At 37.8% G+C, this 23,091-nt stretch overlaps 1 protein-coding gene across 1 annotated transcript; it reads left to right on the top strand.

Moving 5' to 3' along the window:
- Nucleotides 1–6,845: 6,845 nt before the first annotated feature.
- Nucleotides 6,846–22,774, top strand: DYRK3 (dual specificity tyrosine phosphorylation regulated kinase 3). The gene is made up of 3 exons (XM_051998501.1): nt 6,846–7,115; nt 9,608–9,719; nt 20,991–22,774. The coding sequence occupies exons 1-3, from the start codon at nt 7,036–7,038 to the stop codon at nt 22,563–22,565; spliced, it is 1,767 nt and encodes a 588-aa protein (XP_051854461.1). The 5' UTR covers nt 6,846–7,035; the 3' UTR covers nt 22,566–22,774.
- The last annotated feature ends 317 nt before the right edge of the window (nt 22,775–23,091 follow it).

The following is a 23,091-nucleotide window of genomic DNA, read 5'->3' as shown; positions in this document are numbered from 1 at the left end:
AAAGGGTTTTTCAGATGTGAAGATAGTACTCCTATCTAGAAATGGTCTGAGGTTTGAATAGCTTAAATTCATATGAAAAGACAATCAGAAACAATGAACTTGACTCTTGAGTACTTTGCCAGTGGTGGCTCATCTACATATTATCCCTACAGAAATATTTTTATACTATTAAGAGTAATATAAATAAAAGAAGGTTCTAAGGCAAAATGCTGAGGGAATCAAAAAAGAGAAAATTCTGACCATTTTAGGATAAAGGTCATTGCCTTTACTGAAAATAATAGTGTAAGACTCTAATTAGAATACTAGGATATCTACCCAATCTATAAGCTATAAGTGGTGAAGACTATATATCAAAGAGTAAGTCTGGAGAGTCCAGCAAATTAACCTATCCAGCAGAGATACCCAGGTTTGTGAATGACTCAACTTCAGAAAAGTTGAGTCAAGGTATCTGCAGCCTACAGGGAGAATTGGCCCAGTCCAGCTGCAGCCCTGGCTAAAGTGATCTGCCTAGCCCAGTCAATGGATCCATCCAATTTGGCCAGCTGACCTGTTTTATTAGGAGAAATGATAGGAATAGAGAGAGCCAGTCATATCTATCAGTAGATCAAGTCACCTATCACTGACACTGACATCCAGTCACACAGTTAATTTTATGAAGATGCTTCAGAAAAAGGATACTGAAGTCCACACTACTTAGAGTTGCTTTGGTCACATGTTTTTTTTTTTTTTTTGTTTTTTTTTGTTTTTTTTTTTTTTTTTACTTGTATGCCTCATTACCGTTGCTCTTGTGTGAGAAAAGGTGAAGAATTTACAGATTAAGCACATATTGATCAAAGACTGTTAGTTAAAGTAGATTAAGCCTATAGGCCTCAGTTTTGACTTCTCCAGAGTCATGTGATTTTAGATAAGACCTAGACTACATTTCATTATCCAAAGAAGGGATTATATGGCCGAAAAAGCTGTATATCACCTTGTCTACTACATTCCACTGACCAACTAGGGGAACAGTAGATTTAGGTGACCAATCACAACATATAGAGGGCGGGATTTTGGAGGTTCTTTGTTTGAAATGTATAAAAGCTGTAAACATTTTCAAGGCTCTGGCCCTATGCTGCTGTGAAATTTGGCTCATGGACCAGGATGGGGTCTGCTTCTTGAGATTCTAATAATTCTGCTTTCTATGAGTGATCTCTGTAGTAGTCAATTTGGGTAGATCAATCTTTTTGTCCCAAACAGTTGGGGCCTCTCCAGGATGGGGTCTTTGGGGGAGGGGGCTGTGCACTCCGGACAGGGACAGATACCCACAGAGCAGTTTTCTCCATGGTATTTGATTCTGGATGTGCAGTCTCCCTCCCTCTTAGACAAAGACCAGAGGCAGAGTTACTCAGTGGAAAGCAGAATTGAAGATTGAAGGAGTCCGGATGGCTGGCACTGCAAGCCTGAAAGCTATGTACATGTGTAAACTTGAGTACTTGCTCTCGGGAGTCTGGGGGTCTATTGGCTGGTCAAGGGAGACCCTGAGGGATTAGCTCTCCTAAATTTGTTTTTGTATTGGGACTGCATTAGACCCCAAGGAAAGGACTTTTCCTGAGGAGCTCTTGGATGAAATTTGGCTCACAGACCAGGATGGGGTCCACTTCTTGAGTTTCTAATAAATAATTCTGCTTTCTATGAGTGATCTCTGTAGTAGTCAATTTGGGTAGGTCTTTTTGTCCCAAACACTCTATAAGTTTGAAACCACTCTTCTCCCACCTCAAGGATCTGTGTGTATTTATAAGAGAATGTACCCCAATTTTTTGGGGGGGAACAATGTTTTTTAACTTCTGTTTTTTCTATAACTCTTGATCCAAGTGCCTTTAAACATATATTTTATTTATTTGGTTGAAAATTTACCAATAAATTTAATACTCATTTAAAAAATTTTTGAGTTCCAAATTCTCCCCTTCCCTCATGTTCCTTCCCTATTCCTTTAGAAGGCAAGCAATGTGATATCACTTATTGGTGAGAAATCATGCAGAACACATTTCCATATTACCCATATTGAAAAGAAAACACATGCACAAATAAGAAAAATAAACTGGAAAAAAGTATACTTCAATCTGTATTCAGAGTTCATCAGTTCCCTCTCTGCGGATTTTTCATCATGTGTCTTGGAATTTCTTGATTCATTGTCTTGATCAATAAGTCTTTCACAATTGATCATATATTGTTGTTGCTGTATGCAATGTTCTGGTTCTGCTAACTTACAAATGCCTTTTCTAAAGGGTCATTAAAATTACTGGCTTATTATTAAGAGAAAGAACTCATGGTTGGGACTGAAGAGTTATCATGTGATCTGTGATTGTAGTCACTCTCTGGAAACCCATCTTATCAATGTGATTATGACCTGGGGGGTGAATTCAACTAGGATTTAGGGATGTTTCAAAACTTGAAACATTTCAAATAACCCATTTCATTAATTATACTCGTCTAAGAAAGTAAAGGCAATTTTGTGGAAATGTTGAGCAGTAAATCCTCATTCACCTTGGATCTGCACTATCTGAATAACTCGTAAGGTCCACAATCTATCTCCACTGATGCATGGATTTTAGTTTTTCAGATACTTTGTGATTCTAGCTGTGGTTCAATTCAGCAAAGAATTAATTAATGGAAATTACCCTCCTGTTTAATTGATGAACATAGAAATTCTCAACCCACAACATAGTCAACAAACCTGGAAGTATCTATTAACTTACTATTAATGCCCTATGCTCAGGAAAGAAATAGAAAGGAAAAAAAGAGAGCCAGGAACTCAACCTCTTTTAGGAAAACACATTTCCTACTATCAATTGCTTCTGTTACAAGTTACCATCATCATTGGTGGTTGGGCATAAAACGAATAGGAAATCCTTGCTGTAAGTCGGTGAGGGAGAAAACATTGGAAACGTGTTTAAAACAAACAAAAAAGCAGAGATATTTTCATAGGTCAATAAAAGTCTTGACTCTTGATTCTCCTGACTCTCAGTTAACAACTATAATCAAGGAAGCCCTACTCATTGGAGACTAATAAATAATTCCCTGTCACGTGCAAGGTGATATCCCTCAGCATGGAGCCATATGTTCATGATAATACCATTGGATATGGACCAATCAGACAAAAGTCCATGCCCTTTCAATGTATCATATGCCTGAGGCAACCATATTAATCAGGACTTTCCTTGATCTCTCCTGTGATAGCAAGTATTTGAGGTTCAATTGATCACAATTTTTTTGAGCCATAAGATATGAATCTTCTTGATATCATGTCCTAGGCTTTTGACTTAAGGCACATTCCTTAATCTCTGAGTTCAGTTTATACATTTATAAAATAGGGATGACAATAATAATTGTTATGTTAATTATCAGGATTGTGAATAAGGACTTTTACATTTTAAAGAGCTTTATGAATGTGAATTATTGCTATGTTTGTCATTCGTGAGTTTGATGTGTAAGTACCCAATACAACATTAAATGGGCATAAAGGACCAAGTTTTTCAAATAGGAGTGAATCCTTTTTCCTTGGGGAAGCAGTTCCTATAGAGGAGGCAGTCTTTCCCATTATCTGCCAGCCAACTCACAGAGCAGGCAAATTAACTTGGTTGAAGCAGCATCCTGAGAGATAGTGGATAGTACAGGCCGATTAAACCACCAGTCATGTTGAGCACTCTCTCCCTTCAGATCCCAGTGGATCTCTAGTTTCCTTCCCTCACCTCAATTTCAATTCTCTAATGTTGAGTATTTAATGAATATTATATTCCATTTGTTTGTATTTTTCACAACAAAACTTAACAATGTTATTGTGAAGAATAAAATGGGAGAAAGTATATCCTTGGTGCGATGAATCTGTGAAGCTTTTGGACTTTGAATACACTCTGTCTTGGAGGGAGAAGAATGGACTTTATCACTTTTGACTAAGCTTGAACCTGAATTGACAGGGGTGTTGAGTCCTCTATGTACCACCATGTGGCGCTGGTGTCCAGAATTTTGAGATCTGTTTAACACTTTTTTGTAATGAATTTAATTTTTAGTGGTGACGCTATAGATTGCCAATCCTTTGATTGATCCAACTAATTTATTGGTTCAATAATGGTCTGAAAATATACTTGGACCTTACAACTGTATTCTTTTAAAGTGTTTGGAATTCAGTATAAGCATCAGCCCTTTTCCCACTATTTGGATTGATTCAGCTGAAATTTTTCTCACTATTGTTCAATTAATGCTAAAGTAGTGCCCTTCACTAGACCAACTTCTAGGGGAGTTAGAATAAATAGTTAAACTGCCCCATGAATCTTACAGTTTAACATGACCAACCTGAAATACACACAAATGATTCCAAGAGGCAAGAAAACAGGATCCAGACTAAAGACCTGGAATCTGACTCAACTCTTTTCTATCTGTGAGGAATATAAATCTAGGTGGGTCAGGAATATAGATGAATGTAATGTTCTTGGTTGATTTTCTGGAGGTCTTGGGAGTAGCCTTCCTTTCAGTAATCAAGAATAGCCAGGTGTTAAAGTCCAAACCTTTTTTATCTCCTTCACAATATAGTTTCCTTACCTGGGGCCCGGGCCAGCTTTCTGGAGAGCCTTTCAGACCGGCCTTGGTCTCAGTGGGGGAAGTGTGGGAGGCCAACCACCAAAGTGGTATGAGATGAAATGAATGAATCTGGCTCTCTGTCCTCGATTGCTTGTGCTTCAAGCTCCCATCCTCTTGTTTTCTCTGGCTCTGTCTCTGAGCCTCTTGGTCCCCCAGGAGCCTGACTGAAGATGGAATAAATCTGTCTCTCTTTGGTTCCGAGAGCTTGAACTCCTGCCTCCAGTCCAATTGTCTTCTCTGGCTCAGACTCTGGCTGAGTTTGTCTGAGCTTATATGCTCTCTTGTAATTACATTATAATGGGTGTGAATCTTGTAGAACTATCTTAAGTACTAAGTTCATGTACTGAACAAGCGAGCGAACTATTAAGCACCATGTTAAATTAGATAACAATTGTCTTTATCAATTCCACTGATTTAACACTTTGTAAGAATCCTTGTTTCAAGTTCAAAGCTCTGGCCCATAACAGATGAGGAATCAAGAATGCCCTTAACAAGGGTAGCAGAGCAGAAATAATGAGGTTGGAAAAGGAAAGTGGACTGAGATCTAGTTTGGTGACATAGTGAATCAAATGCTCAGTCAGCAAGATTAATCATTCTGATTTCAGATCTGGCCTCAGACATTACTAGATATGACTGAGCAAGTCAATTAACTCTGTTTGCCTCAGTTTTCTCATCTGTAAAATGAGCTGAAGAAGCAAATGGCAAACCATTTTAGTATCTCTGGCAAGAAAATCCAAATAAAGTCACGAAGAATTGGACAGAACTGAAATGAATGAATAATAATAATAATAATAAAAGGTCTACCCTTTGTAATTCTAGATACTAGTTCTGCTTTCTTTTATTTTAGCAGAAAATAAACTTTTGGAAGTCCTTTCAACCCTCATCTTTACCTTCAAAAAAAAAAAAAAAAGGAGGTGGCACTAGCTGAAAATATAAATAGATTTCCCCCAAAGGGCTGGATAATTTAACAAACAACAGATTTGGAAAACTGGTTACTAAGGGAAACTGGAGTGATGTCTTTGGAGGATAGATGAAAAAGATTGTTAACACTGAGGACAACCACGGCTTTCTACTTTCCTTGTAAGTCTCTGACATTTTCCCTTGGGGGATCTCCTTTTTCCTAAGTCCTAGAAGCAGCTAGAGGCAGGAGAGATTGATCATTGACCTTGGAGTAGAAAATACCTGAGTTTGAATACAGCCTCAAACTTAGCCTTGTGACCCTTTGTAAATGCAATTTTTGTCTGCCTGTTTCTTTAAAGGGGGATAATAAAACACCTATCTCCCAGGACTGTTGTGAGGACCAAATGAAATATTTGTAAAGCATTTAGTACAGAGTCTGGAATATGGTTTATATATATATATATATATTTAACTGATTTATATTTAATAAAAATACTTGTTTTCTTCCATTCTCCCTATGTATGTGGTCTTTTCCTAGTCCTTCCCTCATTGGGGAGAATCTGAAGACACAGACAAGCTTTTGAATCCATGCTCTAATGCCTACTGTGTGACCTTGGATAAGAATTCCCTTCTCCAAATATCAAAGTCCTGATTTACAAAATAAAGGGAATTCAATACATATTTATTAAGGGCCTACAAATATGTCAGGTCCTGGAATAATGGAGGGGGGGAATACAAAAAGAAGCAAAAGGCAATTCCTACTCTCTAGGAGCTTACGCTCTAATGGGGGCGGGCGAGTCAATATGCAAACAAATATATACAAAGCAAGAAAACCCTGCTCTCCCGGGACAGCTAGGTGGAAGTAGTGATTAAACTCCCAGACCTAATGTCAGAAAGATTTCTTGAGTTCAAATACTGCCTCATGCACTTACTAGCTGTGTAGTACTTAACCCTGATAGCCTCAGTTTCCTCATCTGCAAAATGAGCTGGAGAAGCAAATGGCAATTCACTCCAGAGAGTAGAGTTGGACACGACTTCATCCTTTTATTCCTTTCAATATTCTCCTTCCTTTTGATTTCTCCCAATTTTTCATTTACAAACTGGGAAGCAATGATCGCGATCACGGGGAGAGGATTCTAGGTAAGGGACAAACAAATCCCGGAGGGTGGCAAGGGGAAAGGAGTTCCTTTGGAGGCCCGTCCCTCCAGCCATGCGACATCACGTCCATCCAGGGAGACGTTCTTCGGGGCGTGCCCTGTTGCCGCGGTAACCAGGCCGCTATCTCCGCCCCCTCCTCCTCTCAGAGGCTCCCGCCCGGCCCCCAAGAGGGCGGGCGGGAGGAGGGGGCAGACTAGTGCGGGCGCTGGCGGGAGCGGCCGTGTGTGGCCGGGGCTCCCGGGGAAGCAGCACTGGCCAGGGTTAGTCCGGGGCCCCCAGCCATCTCCGCCACCGCTGGCGGCTTCAGCTAGTTCTTCCCAGGCTCCTTTCTCCTCTCGCCGTGGAGGGGTCCCGGGCTTTGCGATGGGCGGTGCTGCCCGCGGGCCGGGCAGGAAGGATGCGGGGCCGCCGCGAGCTGGGCCCCCAGCCCAGGAACCACGAAGGTAGGGGCGCGCGCGTGGGGCCCTGCGGAAGGTGGGGGAGGAGGGAGCAGCAGGAAAAGAAGGAGAGGACCCTAGCAATGAGGAAGCGAGCCTGGGGTGTGAGGAGGGGGCTGGACTTGAAAAAGGGAGCACTGGTTTTGGGGAAGGAGAAACCTTCAGAGGAAAAGGGACCCCCAGGAGATGAAGTAGGGGTGGGTTGAAGAAGAGAGGCAGCACAAAACAAGGGACTGGTTTTAGGGAAGAAGAACCAGCAGAAAAATAGAACCTAGCAGTGGGGAAGGGGACCCCAAGAAATGGAGAGGGGGAAGTTGTCTTGAGGAAGGGGGCCAGCAGGAAAAGGAGGGACTAGGTTTGGGGAGGGGCAGTCCTGCAGAGGATCGAGGTTCAACTATGAGGAAGGCATCCCAAGGGATCAGGAGGGGTTTGGGTTTAGGAAAGAGATGGCCAAGCAGAAAGGAGGGACTGGGCAGACCGGGAAAATGGGGTTCGATTTGCTAGACAACCCCGAAGAAGAGAAAAGGAACTTGTTAAAGCTTTGTGAGCTTATTGGGGAGGTGTTTGCAACCTCCACTCCCTGCTTGCAGTTGTAGGCTCTCTCCTTCTCCCTTATGCCACCCAAGAAGGGAGAGAGAGTTGGAGTAGAGCCTAGGAGGGGAAAGAGGAGGGGTTATCCTGAAAGAGGAACTAGATTGGGAGGGATAAGCCAAGGAAAACGGAAAGGCCAACTGGGGAAGCTGGGGAGCAAAATTCCTTCAGAGAATTCCTGTTGGTCATGGGAGATAAAAACAGAACTGAACACTTGGGGATTTGCACAGTGGGGTGTGGTCTGGCTTTGGAACAGGTAAAAAGTAACACTTTTTATAACTACTCCTTTTCTAATCCCCCCATTTAATATTCTGGGGGACATACCTATATTTAATTTCCTTTGGTGTTTATATAATTAGATAATTTAAATCGTGATTTAAAGCAGGAAGTGATCTTTGAACTATATAGTCCTGGTCTTCTCATTTTACAGATTAAGAAACTGAGACTATAAAGACGATATAGATTATAGAGGCTATAAATGGTCCAAGGTCACACACCCGATGATTCAGGTCTTTGAGTGTCTGTCTTTTAGTCTGTACTCTGGCTGCTTGTCTGGCTCTAGCATGTTTTCTGCAGCTCATTAGCAAAGTGTCAGGCAGTTTAGAATTCTTAGCCTTTGCCAATGAAATAAAATTCAATTATAAATATAAATTAATCCCAGATAAGACTCATTTGCACAGAGGCCAAAATATATATTTTTAAAAATCTTTGAAAAGTTTTTTTTTTTTTTTTTTTTTTTTTTTGGCTGGCATCTTAAACTACTTCCCCTAAAAGCAATTTGCAAATAGCTCTAAACTCCAAGGCTAGAATTGGTTTTGCAAAAAAAAAAAAAAAAAAAAAAAAAAAAGGCAATTCTAATATATATATATATATATATATATATATATATATATAAAGACATTCTCTCCCTTCCCCTGTAATATAATTATCAATGTACTGATACCATGACATACGGTTATTTTATTTTGGTACTTGTTCAATTATATGACATTAAATGTTTTGTCTTTTTTTTTTTTTTTTTTTTTAAGTTTTCATTGCTTGGCTCTTTGAAAAAAAATTGTACCGGTATACTTGGTACCATTGTCTATCAGTAGGAAAAAAGGTGACAAAATTTACCAAAATCAAATGCAGTATACACTTAAGAAATCTAAATTCCTAGTAGCAGATAGAACAATCTATGAAGTAAATTTGTGGATAAACCAAGTCTTTTGCTTCTCTAAGTTTTTCATATAGTCATTTCTGTAGATAATCTTTTTGTTCATTAATGTTGTTCTCTGCCAGAGAGTAGGAAGAAAGGATGTGAAAACTTGATACATTTTGTGAATTGTTCATTCAAATAAGCTTTGTAACTATAATCTTATTTTTCATCCCTGTGAGGCAGGATGTGTGGAGGAACTGCTCTTCTCATTTTGTAAATAGAGAATCTGAAGCTCAGGGTTGGTGACTGCTCCAAAGAAGCATAATTAGAGGTAGATTAGAATCCAGTAATAATGCTTCCAGTGTTTTTTTTTCCCTCTATCTTCTTAGTTTCTAGGATGAGGTTTTTAATTTTAAGGCTAAACTAATCTCAGTTTTGGAGCACTTTTAAAAGAAAGCCTTTTCCTTGAGCAATTTGTATTTTTTAATGTTTTATATTATTTGAAAAATTAGACCTGCATAAATTCTTAATTTTAAAATACAGATATGGAAATGAAATTATTTAAATTAAAAAAAAAGAAAATTGCTCTACAAGATTATTTTTCCTTAATTGTTGCTAATTGTATTTGATATCAAAGAGTTCTTACTGTAACTGAACAATTCCTTGGAAACATAGAAGTTAACACTAAAGTCTTCTTTTGGAGGGGAGGGGGCAAATGCCAATCAGAATTACTATTTTCACTTAATATCTGCTTAATGTTTTCACTTAGGTTGGGAGATGGTGTGTATGACACCTTCATGATGTTAGATGAAACTAAATGTCCACCTGGTTCCAATACAGCCTGCAACCCTTCTGAACCAGCTCTACCTAGAAGATTATATGTAAGTAATTTATGTTTTTTTTTTTTTTTTGAAACTCTACTAATTGTTTTGATAAGAAGGAAAGAAGCATTAGCAGATTCTCTGAGAACTTTGTCATTTGTTTTGTCATGAACCATGGTATATACCTTTTCATTCTGTTTCTCAAAACATTTAAGTCCTCCTTCCCATAGACCCCTTACTATGGCTCTTGTATAGATATATGGAATGATTTTTGGAACAAAGCCCAATTTCCAGCTTAATTACTGCAATAAATATAAATCACTAGAAAAAAAAGCACTGTGCTACCTTTAAGTAGGCAATGTTTATTTTCTAATTGCATAACTACAAAAGATCCATTTGTGAAAACAACTGATAAGTTCTGTACTTTCTCCTCTCTGCTAGTTTTCTTCTACAAGATATTAGATTACTTAGAGATACTTGATAACATCAAGATAGAGACTAGAACTGTGATTTCATGATATAAGGGAAATCCCAGGTTACAAATTCCCTCTGCCAATATAGTCTTGGAATTAAATGGCATGCTGGGGTCATATAGCCAGTATGTGACAGAAGTGGAACTTGAACCCAGGACTTCTTGGCTATGAGGCTGATTATTCTCTATCCATGTTCCATCTCACCAGCTACTCGAGAGTTCATTTGGCATTGGATTGCTTTTTGGGGAGAAGCAAATTTATCTCCTAATTATATTTAAATAAAACTGGTGGCCTCCATGTAAGTTAAATATTAGGGAGAAGCTTTTCTGAAATTCATAATTTTACTATAGTCATAACCTTATGAATAACTGAGTTGATTATATGTGATAGTCTTCTTTTATGCTTTCCTGTTATAATACCTAAGATGGTTTTTATAAGGAAGGAAAATCACTCATTCCTCATTCTCCTCCTTAAGTATTATTCAGTTTTTGCTCTATTTAATGAGAAGCCAATGTGGAATCATCATTTTTACTTGTTACTTTCTAGACGCATAATATTTAAAACATGTGCCAAGAACATAAGGCCAGACATTTGGAAGGCCAGTCATTCTATTTTTATCTCTTTTCTGAAGTACAGTATCATTTCCTTCCCATTCACAGCATACAGTGGTTTGCTTGCTAGGCATGTAAAAACCTCTAACAGTTCCATAACTACCATACCCCTTGAGATAGCCATCAGATCTTTTAACTACGCACAGCTATCATATGAGGTTTCTCAGGGAAATTGAGTGAAAAAAGCGAATTACTTTTAGAAGCGGTTTGCTTTGCCAGTCATCTGACTCAAAAGGAAGTTCATTTGAATTTTGGTTTAAGCAGTCAGCCTCTGGAAGTCACTCTGCATTGGCCTAATAAAGACATACTGCTAAGAATGCAAAAGAAATTTAATTCCTGACACTTTAGGTTCAGTATGCTATTAATTTTTTGCCTACTAATTCTAATTTGCATTCTAGTTGCAACTTTTTTAGATTTGATTATAGATTAAAAATTCTGACTTTACAACTATGTAATATATAAATACTCTGTGTGTGTGTGTGTGTGTGTGTGTGTGTGTGTTAGTTACTGAAGGGAAATGGACAACTAAATGACTAAGTAGGTGAAGTAATCTGGAGTCAAGAATACTCATCTTCCTGCATTCAAATCTAGCCTCAGACAGTTACCACCTAGGTGACCCTGGGCTAGTCACATAACCCTGTTTGCCTCATTTCCTCATCTGTAAAATAAACTGTAGAAGGAAACAACATTTCTGTATTTTGCCAAGAAAATTCTAAATGAGGTCACAAAGAATTGGACACAGCTGACAGTGACTAAACAGCACAACAATAAAAGGATGAGAGGGATGGACTTCATAGCTGGCTGTAAAGAATGATGTAAAATAAAATCCTCTTTCGAGCACAATAATAACTAATATTTATATACTGCTTTAAGGTTTGCAAAGCTCTTTCCATTTTGGTCCTGTTTGATCTTCACAACAACCTTATGAGTTAGATGCTATTAATATCCTGATCTAATAGATACAGTACTGAGGCTGTGAGGGGTTAGCTGCCTTACCCAGGACTAGGAGGCTAATAAGTATCCTCAAATCCGAGGATTTGAAGTCTAGTCTTCCTGTTTCCAACTCTTGTACTTTATTCACTGTCTCACCTAGATGCCATTTTCCCCTCCCCCAATTAAAATTTATTTTTAAGTACTTTTAATATGTACATTCTTTCAGTAATGATAAATGTGATGTGTCAGCTGGTTATTTTTGATGTGGACAGACCATGTTTGGTTGTTGAACATCTATAGTAATTGGGTACATTCAGAAATAGATATAAATTGCCATGTCACTGTGACCAACCCTAAAATAGAAATGTATAATGTTCTATAGCTAGTTTATAGTCTAATATGCTGAGTGGGCAGTGGAAGATTTTCTCTAGAACAATGGAAAAAATTTATTTATAGCATAGGGCACTTAATTCCTAATTTATATGAGCCAAAATCTGTGTTGGTTGCACAAAAGGAAAACATCCATCGGAAGGACTCCTCCCTGCTTGGAAAAAAATTCCCTTACTTCATGTCTTTGATGAAAACTTTCACAGACATTAGTGGGAATTTTTCAAATTCTTTTAAATAGTATTCTCTATCTTTAGTTTATATTTCTATGAGACAAAATCTTTTACTTGGAGATTCCTCTGTTCTTCCCGTGCTCTGAATCTAAGATGCATTGTTGTCATGAACATAAAAGAAGCCTTTCAAAAACCAGTCTTTTATATGTAGGTATGTGAGGTAAAAGGCAGAGGACATGCCCATCTCCAACTATCTTCGCCTGTTGTTGATGACTCAAGTTCTGTGATTTGAGATTTCTTGTTTTGGGGTGGGGCAATGGTGCAGCTAGGTGGTGAAGGCCTGATATCAGACTGACTCATCTTTGGGAAGTCAAATCTGTCCTCTGACACTAGCTGTGTGACCCTAGGCAAGTCACTTATCCCTGATTGCCTCAGTTCCTCACCTGCAAAATGAGCTGGAGAAGGAAATAGCAAAGCATACCAGTGTCTTTGCCAAGAAAATCCCAAATGGGCTGAATCAGACACAGTGGAAATGGTGTTTGCTCTCTATTAAAAGGGAAAGGTAGCACATTAACTTGGATAGCTAGTAGAAAGTAGGTTTTAATAAGTTATAGAGAGAGTGATTCAGAGTGTCTCAAAGAGGCTTCCCTATATAATAGGGCACCATGGTTAGCAGGAGCTGGGGGTTGGTGTAAGTATGTTGAGTTCTAGGTGGGGAATAATGTAATGTTCTTAGTGGGTTTCTGGAGGTCTCTGGAGCAGCCTTCCTTTCAGTAGAGTAATCACCACAAGAATAGCCAGGTGTTACAGTCCAAATTCTTTATTATCTCCTTCCGGGGGCTGGGCAGCTTTCTGGAGAGCCTTTCAGACCAGCCCTGTTCTCAGTGGAAAAATGCAGGAGGAGAGCCTGCCACTAGGAGCCTGACCGAAGATGTAATGAATCTCGTCCAGTCCTTGCTGGCTGTTATATACTCATTATTATAGATGTGAATCTTGTGGAACTATATTAAGTACTAAATACATGTACTGAACTAGAGAATTATTAAGCACCATGCTAAACTAGATAACCACTGTTTTTATCCAATTCTGTTGACTTAGCACCTTGTAAGAATCCTTGTTTCAGAGTTCTGGCCCATAACAGAATAGAAAAGGAAGAAGTAAGGGATACTGAAATGGAAACTAGAGGCTACTACCCAAAGACAACTTCTCCATTTTATTAAGAGTGAATCCTGAAGATTTTCAAAAATAAAGAGAAACATTAAGATGAAAAATGTAAGAAGTAATGATTGAAATACACATAATTTTTTATCATTAATACATGGATTTCAGCATTAATTCACAATAGGCAACTTCTTTCTCTAGTTCAGCATAATTTATGCCTAAAATAGAACACTAGAATTTTTGACTAGAAAAAGATCATTTAGTTCAAACCCCTTTGTTTTACAGAGGAGGAAACTGAGGCCCTAATTATACCTAAGAGTAGAAGTGGCTTTCTAAACTTACCAAGTAGATACAATGTTTACTAATACAATCTAGCAATTATGTATTTGGATTTAGTTGTTTAATGTCTGTAGTTCTATTAATATTGCTGCTAAACTACAATTTTAGAACTAGGGGACTGAGACTGGCTCATATCTCACCTCTTTATTTTAAAACTAAGGGCCAAAATGGAAAACATCTGTGGTCATACTTGAAATGACTGCTCTGATGTTGTTTAAGAGAATAGAACATTTTTTAGGGGGGTAGAGGGTACAACTTGAGACATTGGTGACCTAGAAGTAACCAAGAATTAATTAATAGTTTTATGAGGACTATTATTTGGGAAAGCTGTTCGCAATCTGTAAGCAGTTATTTAAAATGGCATTTTTTTTCTTTATGTGTTTTCTTAGGTGGGATTTTATTTACAAAAAGCTAAACTATTTTCAATATCAGTGGCTTTTTTTTTTTTTTTTGGCTCAGGTAATGATCTAATTTCATTTTAAAAGATATGGCTCTTTTGGATTCTCATCTTTTGATGGTTATCACACTATTGACTCTAAAGACCAGAACTCTAGCTCAGGGCCCACTGCCTTTATCTAAAACAAGGATTCATCCTTAACATTTTTTGGGATAGTGGACCCCCCATTCCCTGCCTTTGACATTTTGATAAAGCCTACAGATTCCTTCTTGGAAGTTTTTTTTTTTTGGGGGGGAGGGGTGGATATTTCAAACAAAGCCATAGTATAGCAAAGTAAACTAATATTTTGAAATACAGTTATCATGTATTTTTTACAAGTAAAAAAAAATAAGCAGAGTGGGTGTTGGTGAACTCTAGAATAAAAACCCCTGGTCTACAGTGATCTACCAAATCAGCAAATAAGTAAAATATAATCTACTTCTTATTCTAAAAGGCATAAAATTAATCATATTATTATTATGGCTTTATTTCCTTAAAATATACTAAGAATAATTCTTTTGAGATATCCCAGGATTTTCAATCTCTTGCTTTCCTTTTTCTGTTCTTAACCTTTTCCATCATTTACACAAATGGTTCTTGATTGTTGCTTTTAATTTCCCTTTTTCAACCTATAACTTTAACATTTCATTTGAGTAGTCTTTTCACCTATGAAAAAATCAGAGGCACTTTTCCCAGAAGAATTACTGCTTATCACCAAATAAATAAATAAAATATGATCCAATGAAGGCTAGATAATGTTGGGATTTTTAGAGGAAAAAAGGTCTATTTTAGTGATCTGTTTTGAGTTTTTATGTCTCACAGAGAGTTTTTTTTGTTTTTAATGTGTGTGTTTGTTTTTACTAAGGCAGTTGGGGTTAAGTGACTTGCCCAGGGTCACCTGTCTAGGATGTGTTAAGTGTCTGAGACCAGATTTGAACTCAGGTCTTCTCTGATTTCAGGGCTGATGCTCTATCCGCTGTATCACCTAGCTGCCCCCTCATAGAGAGTTTTTGTAAAAACAAAACCAAATCTAAGAAACCCCACCTTTTCTATCAGAAACTTATTATTGAATTGCTTAGAAATAGCAATAAATAATTGGAATCATCTGTAATTTGTGGGCACCAAATATTCAGTCACCAAATATTTATTGAGCAATTACTTTGTGGCTAGCAATTTGCTGGATGCTGTAAAGGAATCAGAAGTTTAGACATCATCCTTACCTTCCAGGAACTTACAATATATTACAGAGGAAAAAAATATATATTTACTTTAGTTTGCTATTTTTATCAATTTGTGTTTTAATTTGTGTGAATATTGACTCCATTAACATGGATTATAGCTCTTCTACATCTTATTCTATGCAATTCTTTCCTGTGTTTTTTAACACATCTTTTGTGGAAGATCCATCCAGCTAACTTGGGTGCTTTCCTTTCATTCTTTTACCATCTCATGGGTACCAATGTAGCACTCATGATGTGTTATAAGATCATAGATTTCAAACTTAACAGCACCTCAGATGTCATATAGTTCAGATCCTATAATCTCCATGTTACAGATGAGAAGAATAATCCCATGAGGGGGAAGTAACTGCACCAGGTTCCATAGATAGTTATAGGGCTGATGTGGAGTGAGAAACTAGAGGATATGCTGCTTATGTTTCTCTTGCTCTCTAAATTTTGCTTATAGAGGAGCCCTTTGTAGGTGCCCCTACAAAGTTGTTGGAGGTGTTGGAGGGGAATCTGGATTCTGATGCTGTGTCCAGGTGGGAGCTGGTTCCAGCAGACATGGATGAGTGTGAGACAGACAATAGAGAAAATGATAGAATCTCTCATCTGGAAGGGTCCTCAGCATCTCCTGAATCCCCCCTTGCCTGAACAAGAATCCCCTCTATAGCTTACATAATGCTTAGTTCTCTAGCCTCTTCTGGAAGACTGTTTTTTTTTTTTTTTTTTTTTTTTTGTTTGTTTGTTTTTAGAAAGAATAATATAATAGTTTATTAAATGGAGAGATTTACCGGGACCAAATGGATCCATGTTTGGTCCCAGGGCTGAATGAAACTGTCGTCTCAAAGAATCCAGCCCTGAATGTCAGATATAAGATTCTTTTATAGAGTAACAAGAACAATGACATAATGGGGGAGGTACCTGGATGGGGCTGACCTAATGGGGGGAGGAACCTAGGATGAGGATGACATAATGGAGGTAGGCACCTAAGATGACATAATGGAGGAAGGTACCAGAGAGGCTCCTGATATTCTAATGATGTCTAAAATGGATAAAGACCTTCATCCCATCAAACATTAAGAGGGAATGAGTATGACCTAAGGTCTAAGATATAAGACCTTTATTCTATCAAACAATAAGAGGGAAAGGTTATAACCTGAGGCAGAGTAACTGAATAGGACAATTAGGGAAACTGGGTCAGGACATGGAAGATTGGTATTGATGGGAGCTTTTGATTTCTCAAACAGCTTGATGCACTCTGGAATGGCTTGTTGGGGTATTTCTATTCTTATATAGAGCTTTTATAACCTGTACTTATTGCTCCCAGTTCTGCCTTTGAGAACCAAGACTTCCGAGTCTTCTGACATGATGACCCCTTGCATACTTGAAGACAGTGATCATCTCCTCCTTAAATCTTCTTTTCTCTGTGGGGAAACATCATATTGCATCATCTGAAGTTTCTTCAACATTTCAGTTGTGGTCCTCTGAATATTCTTTAGCTCACTAATATCCTTGCTAAAAGTGAGGTTCCTAGAACTCAATATGGTAATTTATACATCTCTGTGGTTCTATTTATTGAGTCTCTCAGTGCAACCCAAAATTGAATGAGCTTTTGTAGTTGCCATCTATGTTGTTAATAGGATCACAAATTTAAAACTGGAAGGAACCTTAAGTTCAAGCCCAACCATTTCATTTTTTGTTTTGTTTTGCTTTTTTTTTTTTTTTTTTTTTTTGGTCTTTCTTTGCATTGCCACTGCTTAACATAATTCCTGGCAAACTGACAGACTGAGGATATTGAGGACTTGAGGAGTTGAGTAACTTGCTCAAGATTTCAAGTAGCAGAGCTGGGAATCCTGGCTCCAACTCTAAATCCAGTGCTTTTGCCACTACTCCAAGTGTGCTTTTGACAAATAGACCTCCAAAAGTCTAGGTCTTTCACATAAACTGCTATGTAGCCACACATTTCTCCATCTTGTAATTGTGTAGTTTATTCTTTTGAATCCAAAGGTAATTTGTATTGTCTATATTAAATTTCATTTCATACATACAGTTCTATCTACTAGATCGTTGAGATATTTTATTTTTGGATTCTGTCATCCAGAATATTTGCTATCTTTCATCTTTGTATTACCTATGCACTTGAAAATTATAGGTAGCTATATTTTCATAGCTTTTAAAGCCATATATAAAGGCTTTATCCAAATTCCTGATTAAATGATCTTATATAGCACAGGGTAGAACACAAATTTCAAGGGCACTGCACTAGAGACCACTTCCATTGTGACATTAAATGATTAATGATTGTGCTTTGGAGCAGGCTATTCTATGAATTCCAGAACTGTTAAAGTATATTGTTATCTGCTCCACATCTCTCTACCTATTCCACAAGAATAGCATAGACATTCTGACACAAACTTTATTTATTCTCAGTAAAATATATCAGCATTTTCCTGATTTCTTGATTTTAAGATACTGTCGAAAGAGGAAGTTAAGTTAGTCAAATATGGCCTATTCTTCATAAAACCATAAATAGCTATGATTTTTGCTTCCAAGGCTAGATCTCCCCTTACTGGTTCTTTAATAAGAAGTTCTATAATTTTGCTACGAATTAAAGTCAGATTCACTGTTCTACAATTTATAGACTCCTTTCTCTCTCTTCTATTGAAAATTGGGGTAACCTTTGCCTTTCTCCAATCTAGGGGGACCTCTCCTATTTTCTAGGATCTTCTAATGGTCACTTAGCTAACACAGCTCCCAAGTACAGTTCATTGGTGACTTGAACTCTTGAGTATTGATAATAATGATAATTAGAACTAGCAATTATACAATATGCAATGCAGTAAAGTTTGTTAAGCACCTTTTAAGTATTTGCTGTGTCTTGCTTCTCACAGGAACCCTAAGAAGCAACTATCCCCATTTACAGATGATGAAACTGAGGATGAGAGAGTTGTGTGATTCTCTGTGCAAGGATCACACAGCTAGTAGGTATCTGAGGCAGTATTGGAGCTCGAGTCTTTTTGAATCCAAGATCAGGACGCTTATGTACTGCATCATTTAGTTGCCTCAAAAGCAGCTAGGTAGTTTCTTTCTATTTCTTACGATAGTTTTTTTTGTTGAGTTATTTTATTTGTGTCTGACTCTTTGTGACCCCACTTAGGGTTTTCTTGATAATGATACTAGAGTGGTTTGCCATTTCTTTCTCCAACTCATTTAACAGATGAGAAAACTGAGGCAAACAGAGCAAGTGACATACGTAGGATCACACAGCTAGTCTGATGCTGGATTTGAATTAATTAAAATGAGTCTTCCTGACTCCAGTCCTGGCATTCTATATTTTGTGCCACGTGTGATCCACTTTTGTTCTATTCTTTCCACTCTAAAGGTGCTTCTTTTTAGCAGATTATACTGCAAAAAAAAAAAAAAAAGGATTGAACAACTCTACCTTTTCTTTAATCTGTTATCATTACACTTTTCAATTTTAGGAGCAATTTTTCCCTTCTTTGATCCTCTTTTCCTTAATATGTAGTAATTTTTTTTTTTAATCTTCTACCCTTTGTTGTTAATCTTAGCTTTCCTGCCCAGGCTCAGTTTGTTCCAAGCTTTAGCATATGTAACAACATTTCTAAAAGAATGTGCCATGTGTTTGTCGAGACAAATTCCTTAATTCCTCTGTACTCTGGGCAGTTTTCTAGGCTCTAAATTAGAGTAATCTATACATCTATGTGGAGGGAATTCACACATGAGAAATTCTCTAAACTGATGAAATTTCAAGTTTGGGTCAAAAAAAAATATCCTTAATTTATTAGTCTTTGCCTCAGGTTTCTGTATATAACCTTTAAAAACTCGGGTTAGTTAATAAATCTCCTCTTTAGACAATTCTGCTTTTTCTTTTCAGTAGTATTTCTCTGTGTATCTTCTAATTTTTATTTTGAAGTCTAGCTGTCTTAGTGAATTTAACCTTATGTAATCCAATCTATTTTTCTCTAACTCTTTGAAGTCTGCTTTTATAATACCTATAGTGCACATCAGATAACATCTAGCTTTTATCTTCTTTGTCACTAATTTCAAGGCAAAATGGTCATTTCCCCACAAGATTCTCATCATTTCTGGTCCAGTATTCAATTCCTCTACCTTGTGAAGAATTGAGTTATTCTTAAAGCATATCAACTTTTCTGGTTTGGGCAGAGAAAGAAAGCACAAGAAGACATTAAGATAACCAAAGTCCCCCATCACAACTATGATGATGCTTCCATACTAAGATTGTGATCTTTTCCTCAGACTCTTCATCTCTTCTTTCTGGCCAGGTTTTCAGTAGTAAACTTCAATGACAATTTTTTTTTTCTATTTATGTGATCTTCCTCCAAATTTTCTGTGCTGTGCTTCCTTTCCTTTCCCTCTTGAGGGGTGTGTGTGTGTGTGTGTATGTGTGTGTGTAAAATACACATACACACATATACACGTTCACACAGAGCTTCCAACCTCCAAACCTGTGCTGTTCTTCCTGAATAAAGTATGTCCTCCCAGGCCATTTTTCAATCATGGATCTCTCACTCCATTAAGTGTGAGACTTTTGAGGTCATATTTGCCTGAATTCATTTGGATGACTCGCCAGTGCATCTTCCTTATTACTCATCTTTTCTGTATTTGTCTGGAGATATCTGAGGACATGAGTTTCACTGCATCTTGGCTTTGACCACCTCTCTGAGTGTTACATTTTGTATTTTCCTTCCTATATTCTATCTTTTTTCATGGGCAAATTCTTTCTCTTTCTTTTTAGTTTAAAGTTCTTTTGATTAGATTTCCAAGACTCCAGATATCTTCTTACTAATCCATTGTATACGTTATCCATGGCAAAAGATGTTCATTTTATTTTCAGCTATACTCTGCTATTTGTATTCCAAGAAGCAGCCTGGTTAATGCAGAGGATTATTTCCAGAAAGTTGATTATCATATACTATATATTTTCAGGCAAAAATTACATGATATATGCACATAGATGCAAACATGGTTAGCAGAAAACACTTAGTATTAAATTTTGAAGTAAATATTGTAGGTTCTATAGATCAAAGAAAGACGAGAGCATTCTGAGCTTGGGAGAGTCTTAGGTTGTCCAGTGGAGGACGTGAGATTTGAGCCAGCCTCTGAAAGTCAGTGAGATTTCGATGGGGTGAGGAGAGAATATTGCCAGAATGAGCAACAGAAAACTGATATGATGGAACAAAAGTTTTATGTTGGAGATTAGAAGGATATAATCTTGGATAGACAAGGGGAAGACAGAATATGGAAGGTCTTAAGAACTAAAAAGAGATGCACCATCTCTTTTTATATAAATTGTGAGACACTAAAATATTAAGTAGCCTAGGGTCTAATAACAAGTGATTGGCCAAATCAGCACCAATAATACTGACTTCTTGAGGCCCAGTCCAGAAATCTCTAATTGATTTTTCTTTCTTCCCTTTGGATCATTTTAACTTTAATAAAGGGCATTACTGAATTTAAGAGTTTATGGAGTTTTTATGGTTCATTTTCTTTCTGAATAGTTTCACATTTTATTTTCTGCTGCCTTTTAAATGTTATATATCTTCTTCCTTTTAGATTACTACTGAAAAGCTAACAACAAACCACACTCAACCAATCTCAAATGGAGGTGACATTAAGGTGGAACAACTGTTTCAGGAATTTGGCAACAGAAGAACCAATGCTTTTCAATCCGTAGGAACCAATACCTCTGAAAAGTATCCTTCCACAATTTCTCAGGGTAAAAGTTCAGACAGTTTGAACACTGTCAAATCTGGTAGTTCATCCAAAGCTCTAAAAGTGGTACCTCTGACTCCTGAACAGGCACTAAAGCAGTATAAGCATCATCTGACTCCTTATGAGAAGCTAGAAATCATCAATTATCCTGAAGTTTATTTTGTGGGTCCAAATGCTAAGAAAAGACATGGCGTCATGGGAGGCCCCAATAATGGGGGATATGATGATGCTGAGGGAGGCTACATTCATGTACCTCGAGACCACTTAGCTTATAGGTATGAGGTGCTGAAAATCATTGGCAAAGGCAGCTTTGGGCAAGTAGCTCGAGTATATGACCACAAACTTCACCAGTACGTTGCCCTGAAGATGGTCCGCAATGAAAAGCGCTTTCATCGACAAGCTGCTGAAGAAATCAAGATTTTAGAGCATCTTAAGAAACAGGATAAAACAGGCAGCATGAATGTTATTCACATGCTAGAAAGCTTTACATTCCGGAATCATGTCTGTATGGCTTTTGAATTGCTAAGCATGGACCTCTATGAGCTGATCAAAAAGAACAAATTTCAGGGATTCAGCATCCAGCTGGTGCGCAAATTTGCTCAGTCTATTTTGCAGTCTTTGGATGCTCTTCACAGAAACAAGATCATTCACTGTGACCTGAAACCAGAAAACATTCTTCTAAAACAACATGGCCGCAGTGCGACCAAGGTAATTGACTTTGGCTCCAGCTGTTTTGAGTACCAGAAACTGTACACGTATATCCAGTCTCGCTTTTACAGAGCACCAGAGATCATCTTGGGAAGTCGATATAGCACGCCTATTGATGTCTGGAGCTTTGGCTGTATTCTTGCAGAACTCTTGACTGGACAGCCTCTCTTCCCTGGAGAGGATGAGGGGGACCAGTTAGCTTGCATAATGGAGCTTCTAGGGATGCCCCCTCCAAAACTTCTCGAGCAAGCTAAGCGTGCCAAGTACTTTATCAACTCCAAGGGTCTGCCTCGGTATTGTTCTGTGACTACTCAGCCAGATGGCAGAGCTGTCCTTGTTGGGGGGCGTTCACGCCGGGGTAAGAAGCGAGGTCCCCCAGGGAGTAAAGACTGGGTAACAGCACTAAAAGGGTGCGATGACTACTTGTTTATAGAGTTCTTGAAAAGATGTCTTCACTGGGATCCTTCTGCTCGCTTGACCCCAGCTCAGGCTTTAAGACATCCTTGGATTAGTAAACCCATACCCAGACCTCTCACTACAGATAAAATGTCAGGGAAACGGATAGTAAATCCTGTGAATGCTTTGCAGGGATTGGGTTCCAAGTTGCCTCCAGTTACTGGAATAGCCAACAAGCTTAAAGCTAATTTAATGTCAGAAACTAATGGCAGTATACCTTTGTGCAGTGTCCTGCCAAAACTCATCAGCTAGTAAAGAGTGATCTGTGTGGAAATATGCATAAATGATATTTTGCATCATCCTGAAAACCTGCAAAATGGAAAATATGACATCCTCAGAACCCCTGTTTTTGACAACTAAGACTTTTTTAAAAGCAGAAACTTTTTTATATGTATGAAAATGAACTTTTCAAGGGCTAATTATCTAATCACCTTGTTTCAGCTATTAAATTACTTTTTATAGGTCAGTGTACTTTCTTTATCATTAAGTTTAGTGTGTTTTATTGGGTTAAACCCCCTTCTCTGAGATGAAGCATATAGAAAAATGTGTCCTGGCTATGATCTTCATTTTTTCCTAGCATCGCTTTCCATTGGTGAAGAAATCAAAATTTTGGAATATCTTAAGAAAAAAGATAAAACAGGAAGTGTGAATATTATTCCCATGCTAGAAAACTGCACTTTCCAGAATTATATTTCTTTGCCTTTTGAATTGATGTTGTAGAGTAAAAATGGAAATGGAGATAACTTTAGGAAGTATTGGCAATTGGATGATATGTAGA

The sequence above is a fragment of the Antechinus flavipes genome, chromosome 4 (genome assembly GCF_016432865.1).
Source record: "Antechinus flavipes isolate AdamAnt ecotype Samford, QLD, Australia chromosome 4, AdamAnt_v2, whole genome shotgun sequence".
NCBI lineage: Eukaryota > Metazoa > Chordata > Mammalia > Dasyuromorphia > Dasyuridae > Antechinus > Antechinus flavipes.
This window is presented reverse-complemented; position numbering and strand designations above follow the sequence as displayed.

What these genes read in the sequence shown, in the direction of transcription:
- DYRK3 (XM_051998501.1), top strand. Translation starts at nt 7,036, where the DNA reads ATGGGCGGTGCTGCCCGCGGGCCGGGCAGGAAGGATGCGGGGCCGCCG. An exon ending in CCAGCCCAGGAACCACGAAG is followed by an intron (nt 7,116 to 9,607) that starts GTAGGGGCGCGC and finishes GTTTTCACTTAG; the next exon opens with GTTGGGAGATGGTGTGTATG. An exon ending in CTCTACCTAGAAGATTATAT is followed by an intron (nt 9,720 to 20,990) that starts GTAAGTAATTTA and finishes TCTTCCTTTTAG; the next exon opens with ATTACTACTGAAAAGCTAAC.